The 15,520-nt window shown below is 29.5% G+C and overlaps 1 protein-coding gene across 3 annotated transcripts in view; it reads left to right on the top strand.

Annotated features, from left to right (window-relative positions):
- Positions 1-15,520, top strand: part of LOC134715335 (chitin synthase chs-2-like) — a 72,029-nt gene that overhangs the window by 40,544 nt on the left and 15,965 nt on the right. For all 3 annotated transcript variants that reach the window (XM_063577444.1, XM_063577446.1, XM_063577445.1), the window contains exons 2-14: positions 378-531; positions 7,157-7,225; positions 7,819-8,037; positions 8,544-8,658; positions 8,970-9,120; positions 9,479-9,611; positions 10,127-10,247; positions 10,538-10,618; positions 11,150-11,297; positions 11,594-11,810; positions 12,912-13,073; positions 14,008-14,147; positions 14,366-14,419. In XM_063577444.1, coding sequence (XP_063433514.1) covers positions 424-531; positions 7,157-7,225; positions 7,819-8,037; positions 8,544-8,658; positions 8,970-9,120; positions 9,479-9,611; positions 10,127-10,247; positions 10,538-10,618; positions 11,150-11,297; positions 11,594-11,810; positions 12,912-13,073; positions 14,008-14,147; positions 14,366-14,419 — 1,718 coding nt within the window. In that variant the 5' untranslated portion in view covers positions 378-423. The remainder of the gene's footprint in view (positions 1-377; positions 532-7,156; positions 7,226-7,818; positions 8,038-8,543; positions 8,659-8,969; positions 9,121-9,478; positions 9,612-10,126; positions 10,248-10,537; positions 10,619-11,149; positions 11,298-11,593; positions 11,811-12,911; positions 13,074-14,007; positions 14,148-14,365; positions 14,420-15,520) is intronic.

The raw sequence follows: 15,520 nt of genomic DNA, 5'->3' as shown, positions 1-15,520 counted from the left end.
ATACAATAATCAGTAATGACATCAATAAGGGCAGAGTCTTTAGATCAGATGTTTCATTAAGCAATGCTTTATAAAAAACGTTCATTTTATTGAGGCCTTTTTACAAATTTTAAAACGGAAATAAAAATGCACAGTTGGTGAAATGATCTGATTAGTATTGAGCCATACTCTTGTATTATGAACTATGTTTCTTTAAAATACAGAATAGATTATTGGCAGCGCTATGTAACAATGAATGATAAAAAAATACTATCCTTAATTGATATAAGTTTAACAAAGTAAACCTTGTCTGTGACAGGGTATTATCGTAATAAAAACCATCACTTTTTTTTTTACAAAAGTATAAAGTACTATTCCTAATTTGATTTCTTTTTCAGATGTTCGAAATGTGAATGAAAGTACTTATAGTTTCCGCGCATCAAAATGTCGACAAATGAAGGCAGTGTCAGTGATTTAGCCAAACTTTCGAACTTAACCAACGAGGAGATACTCCAACACCTGAAAGAAAGTTTCTATAAAGGACGAATATATGTATGTACATGTTAATTTAATACATAAGTTAAAGTAAAGATGTTGATTGTGATATCATTTTGAATAAAAAAGATACCTTTTCATAAAAAAATAAAAGAACAATATAAGTGGCTTTTTTAAGTCACATGTTAATTTTTTTCATTTGGAAATGAGGCAGATTTTGGTTTGATGTGAGATCTTTGATAATTTCCTTAAAACGTAGTAGTCATGACGGTTGTATATACTCAAAACATTTATAGCCTCTTGTGTGATATACTTGTCTGCTATTTACGATCGTATACAATGTATTAGAACATTCAAAATGATATATGAGGAGTTTTTTGGTTTCCTGTATCATTAAGGGTTGACCAATATTTAGTTTTAATTGACACATTCATTTAAGACATTGTTTTTAGGGATTCGAAATAATCAGCAACGTAGGTTTTTAACGGATGATAACTTTTAAAGATTTATCCGAGGATTATAATTTGATTTTCTAAAGATAACGAATTAAATGATTTCACATTTATTGGTGAATATAAAAAAGATTTATTGAATATGATTTTCATAATAAAGTATTACAATTTTAAGTACAATGAACGGACGAAAAATATGTAATGAAAATGTTGAATAAGCAAAGGGGATTATAACTCAAAGTAAGATTTATTGTCAACCAAATCCTATTAAACCCTTAACTTTAATTCAATATTGTGACTCAAAGCATCACAAAAACTCGATGAGTATCATTGAACAACATTTTCAAATAAGTTTAAAATAAATGCCTATAATATTTTTTGTCGATTTTCGAGTTCTCAGTTTCGAAGCTTTTCGTGAATAGTCGACGTTTTCTGCATGATGATGAGAAAATAGAAAATAAGCAAAGAAAATCAAATTAATAGATAAACGCTACACATACAACGAATAAACGATAACAGTTGTTGAAGACTACAGATACAAAGGTTCCATCGATCCTTCGCAGAAACGGAAGTATTAAGCCCCAAGATGATATTTTCGACAACATTGTGTTTGAACGATAAATTAACCTCTAAAACTCAGAAACAAATTGTAGCGTAAATTCTTTGAATATAATTTCTTGATTGTTCGCGAGAAGTCAATGGTCTCAGATTTGAGTATTTACGATTCTGACTGTCTTACAAATGTTTTTTAAAGCGTTTTTTTTATTTGGTGTAAAATCATAAAAATACTGAGCGACGAGGAAATTCAAAACGGAAAGTTCCTAATCAAATGGAAAAATCAAATGATAAAACACATCAAATGAATTGACAACAAGTATCATATCCTGACTTGGAACAGACATGTTCAAATGTAGAAAGTTGTGGATTAAACTTGGTTTTATAGCGCTAAACCTCTCACTTGTATGACAGTTGCACCAGTGCATATTATCATTACCAGTACGCACAACACATGCTCATAATGCTTTTCATCAATATGCCGGTGTTGATTAAAGATATAAATGGATAAGCTGTAGCTCACGTGTTACTTGATAAAAACTCTCTTTCAAAATGTGAGAAAGTTATATTTGATAATTACATTACAAAACTGAGGTTTCCAGATTAGCTTTCTGTTTTATTAATGAACTAATGAACACATGTACACATGTAATAGATTCGATGTAATCGTATGAATTTACTTTCTTCCATTTCTTGTTAAAATAAGTCCTAGATAATACTTTTCTTTCTTCCATGTTATATAATGGGGGGGGGGGGGGAGGTTCTTTAATGATAAAGCAAGCACTAACATGAATAGAAATATTCAACAGATTATGTGTCTTTAAAAAAAATGGGGGGCCATTTTGAATTTTTGAGGTGATGCTAGCAGATGGTCACATTCAGTTTCTTTGTTCCAAATGAAGCTGTTCATTAACACATGCACCAAAGCTTTTAGAAGTGGAATGTCACTAAGTTGTCGGGCATGACTTTTAAATGCTGCATATATTTCTGTCAGTACCAACTGGTTGTTTTAAATATCGAATTACAGATTAAAGTAACATGAAGTTTCAAATATAGGTTTTAATTGGAATGCAAAATGAATATTATATACAAGTAATTGTGAGATAATTACGATTGAATTGCTTGGTACATAAAGAGTTAACTAACTAGAAATTACTAAGCTGTGGTTGGATATGTCTTCACCCATTTATATTAGGTTATATTTCAGTTTCAGTTATTTACATTTGTTGGTTTTATGAACATTCGACAAGTAAATTCATAACTGCAGTTTGCTAAAAATTATAACTGATGGTGACAAGTTAGAATAACACTATATTCCAAAAAAAAGCAAAATTTGCCATTGTTGAATTCATACTGCATTTATTTTTAAATAAATCAACGTTGTCTTTACGTACTTTACATGAAATACATTCTAGAGATCGTTAAGTATGTAAATAGGGGAGTGAATATTGAAACGACAAAGTAATAATAAATAAACTCATCATAGATAGCAGGATTGAAATGATAACCTTAACACATCAAAAGTAACCATGAGTTATACTAGTAAATATACATTTCATTTCATTGGATACCCAGTAATAGACGAGTTTTGGGTTACCTCTAATAATTTGTTTAACGTTGAATTGGTAGGACTTCCGCATTTGATTATAATGATATGTACATAGAGGCTCGCATGATGTTGTCGCTTATTGACGAAAGAAAACCGTTGTAAAATAAGATAATAAAATAATGTCACCGCAACTTCTTTACACTTATTTAGAACAATGTTATATCGGTTTGTCAAAAGAAATACATTCATGTTGAAAAAGATCAATGATATTGCTTTTGTAACGTTGTCTCTTTAAACAAAAAGAATGTTGAAACTGATAAATGCAATCACTAACGTAAAGATATATAGGTGAACCCAATGCCTTACGAAACAAAACACATAATATTCAAATTACCTTTTGGTTCCGTTTTGAATTACAATATATAACTACATATTAATTAAACTGTTTTATTTCGAATACATATTTTTCATTTTCGAAACATGCGGTAACACTTATCTTACTTTCTGGGTAAACATGTAAATTCACGAAAAAAATCACCGAGATATGACCACGCTGGTCCAAAATGCCAAAAAAATAAGTAATCTGCATCACTTTTGGATAATCGTTCTAAGGGAAGTTAGGAACGCTGTTATTTGAAAAGTAAATTAAATTTATTTTGATCATTATGATAACATTTTAAACTGTAAAATCTAAAAAATAATAATGTCTGATATTGATGGAACCTTTTCTTTATGCAGATATAAAGAGTCTTCAAAATCTTATAACAATTAGTCAAGTGCAATCGAAGATTCATTAGTTAGAATTTTTACCAATTAGAAAAAAAATCCTGTAGGGGTTGCATTTGTATTGATTTCAGTATACCTGTTGAAATGATTTAGTGTGGTTATTTAAATATAACAATTTTGCTATAAAAGCTGTCTTCAAATTCTTAATGATTAAAGGGCGCAGTGTTGAAACCTTATATGTCAATTATAATAATTGAACAAAATGTACAAATATTGATTATAATCAAAGTAGTAAACACACGGATAAGAAAATTAAGGTGACCGAGGTAAATATTGATATGCCATTTATTTATGTTTCCGTGGGTCATAACAGATCAAGGACGGACTTTGTTAACATTTGGTACCAGTAGTCGTCGTATTAAATTATAATGTTGAATCACAAGATGAATTAGGCTATGGTACATTAATTATTCGGTTTTTACATTCTCAATTAAGGAGACAGTAGTTTATCGATGAATAAATATGGTAGATCGACGAGGAGTACTAATTTATGAAACAAAGAAAAGCGGAGAGAATCGCATCAACTTCAAAAGATCACCTTGTCGGAGTTAGCTACATGACCCTTGTTTAAGGCAGGTCATGGAAAACCTACCAGAACTGATATGATTAAGAACAGCTATCGTGTTGGATCTGGTTTAATATAAGTTTTTTACAATGATCAGCCTGGAACTATCCAAGTATCCAATCCAAAACAAATATCTGAAAAAGACTTCTTTTTCTCTGTAGATAATTGAGAAAAGCACAGTACTTACCTGATCTATCGTATTTTTTTTAAAAGTGAATATGGATTTCAGTATGGTCCTGCAATAGATCAAAGTAAATCAACGTTTAGTTTTTGAAATATCTTATGATATTTCATTTCTATTAACTGCAAAATGGTGAACCGTTTGATGTGTTTTAACTTTAAACTTTGCAATTTTTTTAGTGACTTTTCGTTTCGAATTTTCATCAGAGTTCGTTTCTTTTTATTGTTTAACTTTTTGATTACATACTTTAACGACAAAAGAGATAATCTCTATATTCTCAATGTATTTTATACTTACGTAGCAATTTTACAATATCACCAGTTTTAGGGATAAACAATTTCGTTTTGAAACGATATTCTGGGGATTGCGTTTCTAAATATTTCCTTGATTAAAAGTTAGCTTCAATGACACTATAAATCAGAACATTCTATTTGTTCGAACATTATGCTGTCGTATTTTATGCTAATTATTACAAACATGCTTGGGGAGATATGATATACTTGTAATTCACACAACGTTGTCGATAAATTGAATTGTATATGACTGTCATACAAGTGAGAGGTTTAGCTTATACATAAGAAAATGCATGTACTAAGTCAGGAATATGACAGTTTTTGTCCATTCGTTTAATTTGGTTGAGCTTTTGAGTAGGCATGTTCTGTTTTTAAGTTTTCTCGGAGTTCAGTATTTTCGTGACTTTTCTTTTCATATAAAACTACTTCTTTTGATATTGCCATTTAACGACAGGAATCGACGTCTTTTTCCTTTTTTAATATTAGACATAGTGTTTTTTTTTTATCAACAATTTACTTTACCGAACTTTTCATCTGTATTCATTTTATTAAAAGAGACTCACCACTAAGATGTCTCTGTGCTTACATTTTTATGTATCTGGGTTTTTTTTGCGTTCATATGTGCTTAAAAAAATACATCTGATAATTTGAATAAACCAGTTACTGAACAATTATAATTTGTGACAACTACATATATCAAAACGTAATGTCACATTGATGAAATAATAAGATTCACGTTGTAACTTAATATGGTAATCTAAATAATGACACCAAATATATAAATATTGGTCACATACCGACATGTAGGTTAACATAAGAGGAAAGAAAAGTACGCACTATTCATTAGATATTTATCTTGTTTTCAAATAAATGATATAACAGTGTTTAATCCGAGTTGTCAATAAACTTGACAATTTTGTAGGTATCCGCTACCGTGAAGTACCAGTAGCCGTTTTGATAATTTAAAAGTTTGTTTTGAATTTAAACCAACATAGGCCGCAATTAACTTAAGATTACACCATAGGTAGTCTAGAAGACAATTTTTATTTCATCGAATGCAATTTATTCATGTCTTAATTTCATTATGACATGCCCCATTTTTATATAGAATTTATAAAGAGCGCGCGTTGCATGCTATTGTCACATAATATCTATGATAAGTAAATATGATTCTTAAATACAGTTGTAAAAATAAATAAAATTTAGGACTTTTTTCTATTGTATCAGGAAAATCTTATATATAATTGAATTGAATGAAATTATTTTCGGAAAACCTAAACGTTTTCCCTATTATTAGAAATGACACTGTTTTCATTATTGCAAGTATGTTGTAAAATTCTAAAATTGAAAGTTTTTTTTCATTCAAATGAAACAAAAGCTCAACATTTTCCGTAGATTTGAAAATTGAAAGTTCACAATACGAAGACCCATTCTTTCAACACGTAACTTCATACAAATCAAAGAAATAACTTTTATAAAAAGTTGTCAACAAGTAACCGTCATACATATTTGTCGGTGATTGAAGTTTTGTCTATTTATATGAACAATCAAAATTGTAACATAATCTTTCTTTTCCTTGACCTATTATCATTAAAGGTAATTAAATACTAGTATACAGTCCTATAGATATTGACAATGATCGAAAACGGTACAAAGTTGGAACAACCTTCAAATCTATTTAAGGACCTCACGAACTTTAAAGCTGACACAAATGAACTAGAACATGACATATGCACTAACAACAATTTATGATTTTTGTATTTTTCTAAGACAATTAAAAGCACAATGTTTGGCCTGAATAAGGGATAAAGATCAATGTAATATTTACATTTCAACGGAGAATATTCTTCATGAAATTATGTAATTACGTTGTTCATGTTATACCATGACTAACAATTTGAGTTTTAAATCACTAGCTTTTTGATGAAAATTTAATAATCATCATATAGTAGTTCATGACAAATCTTCGCAAAAATCACTTTTTAAATGAAGACGTGATTTAAGCAAATAATAATACAGCAATACACTAAAGCAAAATCTATGTTGTTTTAATCATAGATTAAAATTGCATTTGTGCACTTGTATAATTATACACAACTTTTCGAACATTTAAATCGTTCAAATCGTTCCAACAATTTTTGTAAGTCAAAATGAACAAAAACGAAAAACAATGTTTTTGAATTGACAAAACCACACTGCAAAATCGTGTAGAACTATTATCATTTACTATCATTTAACAAAGGAAGGATAAAATATTTGAAGTTACACATATACATGTATTATCTTTTTTTTATGTTTCAGACGTACATTGGAGATGTTTTAATTGTAGTCAATCCTTATGAAACAATCCTAAATCTATACAATGATCAGGTGAGTTTTATTCTCAGGTACAATTTCTAATCTAGAGGTTCTAAAGAGGCTTGGTCGCATACCTATGTATATGCGCATATCTAACAACAGACGTTTTTCAACATTTTAGACTCTTATAGACAAAAATCTCATTTGTGCTGATAATTCTGGTTGTTATGTCAATTAAATGCTCCCTATCTTCTATTTTCTTTAGTTTTTTTTCAAATAAATTAGATAAAATCCTCATCTAAGACCGATTGCTCTTATACAGAGTGACATTCAACTAACTTCATCAGCAAAATTGTTCTGTAGATCCTTGCCTTGCTGATCATCGAAACAAACAAAAATAGAAAAGAATTGGGAAAAATATGTAAACGTATTTTGTATTTGTCAATAGCCGTTTTTGTCAACCAAATTTGTCAGAATGAATTCCAACATAGAAGCTTTTGTTTGTTTCTTTTCTTTCATGTGCATAAGCTGTTTGTTTCTTTTCTGTCATGTGCATAAGATTTTTGATAAGCAGTATATGCTTATCTGTTCCACAAGTTTGATATTACTTTGACTTAAATGCATCCGCTGAGTTGCATTTTATCCAATTTTTGCATCTTTTATAGCAACATGTTTATTATCAACAAGCACCCCGAGATCCGCCACATATTTTCTGGACAGCAGAGCAGGCATATAGACGTCTACAGGTGGAACAGAGAAATCAATGCATTGTTGTGACTGGTGACTCCGGGGCAGGAAAAACTGAAAGTACTAAACATATATTGCAGCATCTGACAAAAAGATCGCCATGTGAAATCACTAAATTAGTCGAAAAGCTTAATCATGTAAGTTTATTATTGCCACATACTACTTTTGGTGAAATAAAAGTTGTATTTTTAGAGTGTTTCATCATTTTTGTTTACGTTTCATGTTTATAAGAGACTGTTTGATTAAAACACTATTTGCTATAATCTTAGCTCAAAGAGTATCTTATCGTTATAAGTACTACTTTCAAACGCCTTTGAAAATAGCCTACATGTTTATGTTTATTAAGTTTTTCTTTAACATTGATTAGAAATATTATGAGATGTATATCAAGTATGAATATAAGTTTTAATAAAAAAAATCATCAAATAATATATATGAATTAAAAAAAATACACATTTTGATTCTCTTCTGCGAATATCTTCTGATATAAACTATAAAAGTAGAAACGTGACGTTGCAAAAGAACACTTGAATTTCATATAATGTTCTAAATTGTATCTTATGAATTATAATCTACAACTTTTACATGTAATTATGAAAATAATATTGCATTCATATTTATATAGTTAAAGTATTATTTTAAGGTCAATCCTTTGATAGAACTTTTCGGAAATGCTAGTACCTTACTGAACAACAATTCTAGTCGATTTGGGAAGCTTATAGAACTTTCATATAACGAAAACGACAAATTAATTGGAGGTAAGAATACATTTTTATATCTATTTTCTTTACAAACGTGTATAATCAACTCATTGTATTACATGTTGTATTATTTACAATATCGGGTAGAAAATCGGTTTTTATGTTTTTCCTGTGAAGTTGTATAAAAATAGAAATAAAGTAAAGTGGTTTCCGGAAATGCATAGTTTCATGCAAGTCACTGCAATGTATTACATAACCTTAAATTTGATAGTATTCTCTTCTTACATCAACCCATTCATTGTCGATTTAATACGGATACATGAATTTACATATAATAATATATATGTAAATTACATCATTTATTCTAGGTAAACTGAGAACATTTGTGTTAGAAAAATCCCGTGTAGTTCATCATAAAGCTCAGGAGAGAAATTTCCACGTATTTCATGCCTTGTTCAGTGGTAATAATGAACGTGACTTACAAGACAAATATTCATTGGAAAGACCAAATGAATACAGGTACCTAATAATATAAAAGTTGAAATTTAACAAGACGATCCTGAAAAATAATAAGTTTAACATAGTTATAATTTTATAGTATGATGATAACCCTCAGTGTAAATCTAAATTGTCAATGTTTTGTGATTTAGAGCTATGTGTGCAGTTCAGTTTTGATTTAGTTGTTCTCATTGAGTTTGCACTATAAATGTTTTCCTTGTGTCAAGTAAAAACCTTTTATTTGTAATATTTGCACAGTAAACAAATGAATTCGGGTTTTGTTTTTTAAATATTTTTGTTAGTTTACGCATATTTAAGTCTGCAGGATACGATTAAGATTGGTTTTGTTTATTCATAATCGTTTTTTGTATTTTCATAGAATTATGCGCGAAGACGAAGATATGCTTCATTTACATACTGGTATATTTGGGAGCCAGGAAGAAAAACAGAAATACGGGAATAGTTTCTCACAAGGCTGTAAAATCTTAAAAGAAATCGAATTTACGGAAAAGGTATTTTAAACTTTGATATCATAATATAAATCTTTATTGAGATTAAACAACATACCAGATGCAAACACTTCATAAAGTTCCTATAAATGACATATGTATGTACAATACATTACAGTTACACTGAATAAATATATAAAAAGGTACAAAATAACTGAAATATGAAATATGAATTACATAAACTTACACATATAAAGATTTAGACATGGGAAGAGTTCAAATTTCAATAAATGACGAACAGAGCAACTTGTCATGTGTCTCTACTAAGTGAGTTCTTTCTAGGAGTTTTAAATGATAATTAGATAATTTCATCAATTTTTTCATTGAAGCCAGATGTTTGATAGTATATATTAAATAAATATTCACAAATACTTTGGCACGGTTAGTTTTAAGCTAAGCATATAGTATATACACCTTTCTGCTGTTGAAGGTTGTCTTTTGTCTCTAGATGTCTTTAAGTTTTTGATGTGGTTTGGTTGTCGTTTCTTGTAATCACTTAATCATTTTTATTTATTAAGGAAATAACTGAGATCCTGAGTATTTTAGCAGCTTGCTTACACCTTGGTAACATTGAGTTTGAGGAAGTTGGAGATGACACTGATGGTGTTGCTATTCGTGATGACGACCCCTTACGACATGGTAAACATATAATATACACTCTGATATTTAAATAAGAAACATGAGAATTAAAAATGGGCTAATCTAAAGTGACCATCATACAAATACTTTTTTTAAATATATTTTAACTTTTTTTATTACAACTTTTATATATTTATATTTTTATTTTTATGTAGATTAAAATCGGGTCTTTGAAAGGAATATTAATCTTAACTAGATATACAATTAAACAATATATAAGACAAATCTTGGGTCAGTAGAAAAGTTAGAGTTAATTCATAAAGATAGCTCACACTTACTTTTATTTTTAGCAATCAAGTTACTTGGAATAGAAGATGACAACTGCGATGATATCAATGAAGTTTTTATAAGTCGACCTATATGTGTTCAAGGTTTGTTCCTCTCTATTTTTTAATATAAAACAAGTAAAAGGCCTATTAAACGAGGGAGGAATAAGATAATAGATACGTAGGATATTCTACCCAACAAGAAAATAACATAAAAGAAAAAAAGAAAAAAAAAACCCAGGACAATAAACACAGGCACTTGGGTTTAATGCAGATATTTGTTCTTAATTTTTTGTTTGTTTGTTGATTAACGACATTCGAAATTAGGTGAGACATGCACAGAAGTGATAGATATGTATTATAAATATAGAAAATGGAATATTTAAACCAACAAATAAAAAATGGGAAACAATATCTGCATCATATACCCAAGCGCCTGTGAAAGTCACAAGAGAACAGTACCAAATCATAAGTGAAAATGCCATGGCCTCAAACGAAAACCAACAATAAAACAAATAAAACCAGCCTACAAAACTCTGTATATATATGAAAAACATTTTTATTATTATGTTCTCATTGTCGTCTCTTACTTTAGCAAACGTGACAAGGATAATTTTATTGGACTTTCATCTATAGGTCAGACTACTCGGAAACCATTGAACCAGGTTCAATCTGCTGATGTGAGGGATTCTATTGTGAAAGCTTTATATTCAGGAGTTTTTAAAGCTATTATTGATCAAATAAACAAGAGCATCGAAGGCAGCACGTATTCAACTAGAGCAAGGTATTTATCAATAAAAATATTTGTTTATTTCAAATGTAGACTCATAATTATAATAAGACAAATCTGATGGTAGTTTTTAAAATGTGACATTTTTTTTAGAGACGTATTTGAGGTAAGTAAGATTGGACAACAAATTGTCCGAGTACGTAAGGCTGTAATGAAATTAGATTCAATTTCAAAATTTTGATATTTTGAATTGCAAATTGTTAAAATCAGAATCCCTAAAATAGCTTATTTACAATTAGATCATTACCAATACTTACAATTGTTTTCATAATTCTATTAATTTTTGTCAGTCAAAAAATCATTGGAATCCTTGATATCAGCGGATTTGAGAGTGTTTCAGAAAACAGTTTGGAACAGTTGTTAATCAACAGCACCAATGAAAAAATACATCAATACCACCAACAACAGATATTTGAATTAGAAAACAGCGAGTATACCAAGGAAGAGATACATGTGCCTGCAAATACATTTCAAGATAACACATCAGTTCTTGGACTTATATTTGGCGTAAGTTATTTATTTGTTAGGTATTCATCCCTTTTTAAACGAATCAGAAAATTTAATTTGCTTAGACACTGGTAATTTCACCTTTTTTTCTTCAGTACCTCACTACTTAAAAATTTAAATAAATCAAAGTAAATAACAGAATACTGTTCAAAAGAAGTAAAGATCCCCAAATGGGTATTTGGGAAGGCTTAACGATTGATGGTTTTTGATAATTTTGTAGAATGATAATCAAAAGATCCTGCGAATATTCTAAAACTATTATTGTGTACCTTGAATTCCAATTAGATATCTTAAGTCAATACAAACGGCTCACATATACTTTTGAAACTTTCAAAGCATGTCTTTAACATGCCCAGAATACTTTAAACGTCCCTTGTTTGAAATATGAGCTTTAATTTTCACTAATAAAATACGTTTGTAGACATCTCAATTTGAAAAAAAATCGGACGAATGTAGCATTTGTCATTTCATACTCTATAAATATTACCAATACATAAAAGGTATAGAGATCTAGAGAAGAAACAATTAAAAAACAGGAACTCTCAGACATGCATACAATGAAAGGACAAATGAACATATGTTTTTATTGTTATACCATTCTGTTAGATATACATGCATACTTACACAATCCAAATGCATTTGTTACTTGGCATGTAGGTAAACGGGAGGTAACCTAGAGTTATAACATGCTCAACTACCAATCAAAATGCATTTGTTAATTGACATTATGTCAGGTGGATGGGAGATAACCCAATGTTTAAAGATTATTAATTACCCATTAGAAATGCATTTGTTAATTGACATTATGTCAGGTGGAAGGGAGATAACAGAATGTTAAAAGAATAAAAGATGATAAATTTAGATTCAGTGAAACTTACGTATAACGTCTGCAGATACAAAAAAATGTATTGAAATGAACTTTTTACTATAAATAAAAATATTGTGCTCTCTATTATAAGGTAGTTTGCAGTGTGACGATCTACATGTATGTGAAGTAACTGAATATCAATTATCATTGTAGATTGTGAACTACATTGTTAAGTTCTTTAATACTATTGCAATTCAGTTTGTTTCTTATTTTCACTTTTTTTTGCATTATAGAAACCTGGAGTACTGTCTCTTTTGGATGATCAAATTAAAGTTTCCAATTCTGAAGGGTCTTCGCTCGTGGCACAATATAATTCAGAATTTAGAGACAAATATGATGTTTACCAGTCGACTGGACATAATATGTCATTTCGCATTGTTCATTATGCTGGACAGGTATTATTATATTATATGTATTCTTTTGTTGGTGTTTGCAAATTGTCAGGAGAAATATTATTTGTCGGTTGAAAATACAAATATTTTCATGTAGAATCAAGACAAATAGAAAACGATGATACTTTAGATAATAATTACCTATTGTAAATTTGAATGTTTACAGACAAACTGATGATTAATAAATATTTGTGTTGTTACCGATGTCTCAGTTTGTTGATATTGACAAATACCGACAACCCTTTGTGTCTGCTGTCGTTTTAACGTCAACATTGTGTTTTGGTTTCTTGCATGCATCCCAAAATCTGAATCAATCATTGAAATCAGATAAAAGGTGTCTCTTTGCGGTTCAAATACTACCATGAGTAGCATCTTAAACATTTATCAAACTCTAAATGAATTAAGACAACAATAATTCACTACTGTTGAAAATTAAAGTCGATCAAGAAGATACAATTCAAGGTAACAACTAAATATTTATGCAGTAACGCATACTCCTAAACAAATAAGAAATTAAGATCGGGTGCATCGACATAGTTTACTGGATCGTAACTTAACTTTGATTTGTAAAGTAAACATCATACGTATATAAAATCGCATGACACGACAAAACATGAAGGCAATTGTAAAGAGAAAATACGGAAAAATTATGATATTTTCCTCTTAATATTTATTGTATTTACTTTTTGTCATATACTTTCAAATTCGTAAATTTCTTAAATCCTATAATAACACATTTTATATATTCTTTATCAGAACCATTTGCTTGTTTTATAATGTTTGGTGTATGTGTTATACTGTGTTGGGTAAAAAAGTCATGTCCAGTACTAAATAAATACGTATACACTACAATTAAATGGAGGTTGTCTTCACAGTTGGGTCACGGAAAACACTGTTTATGAGTTAGATTTCATGTAATATTTTGTCTTCCAAAAAGGTGACATATAGCGCTAGAGAATTTCTAGACAAGAACAGAGGAACTGTTCCAGATAGGATAAAGGAAATTTTTACAGAAAGGAGTGATTTCTATATTGTCAGTGAATATTTTGATACACAGGATTCGTTTTTGACTCACCGGTATGTATTCTCTAATTACAAGTGATGAAAGTCAGTTATGGTTTTAGATTGACACATTGAAGTATAGCAATTCATAGTTTTGAAATAGAAAAAAATAAGGAGACTTTGTTTTCAATTTTATTTTAAGCTTTTTTCGAATTTAAGAGATGCAATTAAGAAATAAATACAATCTCCAAAGTTGTTTACAAGTGATAATGCTCTTTAAATTAATTTTGAAGGAGTTCCTGCAGAGACACTCTGTCAAAAAGACAGGCCAGAGAAATTGGCCAAAGGTATGTTTATATATTTCATGTTTTGTCTAATTGTTTTGATAATAATAAATTGTTAATGTGATAATACACCCAGTACCGTCTGTCTTTTTCTGTGTTCGTATTTCTTTATTTGTACTTACACAGAAACAATGTATGTTAACCATGTTAAATGTTGGCTTACAAATATAACACAATCTGTTCTGTACCAACCATGTGGCGTAAAAATATCAATGCTGGTGTTTTAACAGTTAAAGGAGTAATTCTTAATTCTAATGCAATTAGTTTGTAACGATAATTTTCATTGGACGTTGATAAATATTTTGAGGGGTTAGATTCCACTTTCTACCAGTCCGTAACTAAGAAAGCCACCATTTTGAATTTTTTTATATGTAATTTCTCAAAAAATAAACAAGATATTTGCATTTTGAGCCTCAAAATCTTCTTTTAGTCTATATTGAAACCATTCTGAAGCGTACGAAAAGTAAAAATATGTTTAGTATTGATGTTTAACATCCAGAGTAAGCACATGACGTCACATTGTTTAGATGCTAAAGACAATGCAACAGTTTCGCGGACTTTTTCATTTAAGCCATTTTTAAGCCAAAGTATTTATCAAATGACATTTATTTTCATATGTGGCATTAGAATGGAGATAACTGTATTGTATTTTAAGCTTGGCCTTCGTAAAACTTGATTTTACTGTCGCAAATATCCGTTTACCTATCTCCGCTCCGCGTCGCTAGGTAAACTCAATTTGCGACAGTAAAATCTACGTTTTACGAAGTCCAAGCTTAAAATACAATACAGTTATCTCCTAATTTGAAAAAAAAAATGAAATGCACTCATCAGAGATTGAGACATTGAATGTTTACGTTTAAATTCAGTTCAGTAGTAAAATGTTCATACATATAAAGATCTGAAAAAGATAAGCAAAACTACTATATGAAATAAGTTCTAAAACGTTTTCAGCTTGGATACAGGACTGAAATACAGTTAGAGACTCAAACATTAGAGTATATTTGAAAGGGTCAGACACTTTCCAGCGGGTAACGAAAACACCATTTAAAAAGTTAATAAACATAAATTTTTGCATGTAGCGAACGTAGAACCATATCAAATTTC

The sequence above is a fragment of the Mytilus trossulus genome, chromosome 4 (assembly GCF_036588685.1).
Source record: "Mytilus trossulus isolate FHL-02 chromosome 4, PNRI_Mtr1.1.1.hap1, whole genome shotgun sequence".
NCBI lineage: Eukaryota > Metazoa > Mollusca > Bivalvia > Mytilida > Mytilidae > Mytilus > Mytilus trossulus.
Note: the sequence above shows the minus strand (reverse complement) of the source record. Positions and strands in the feature narration are given on the sequence as shown.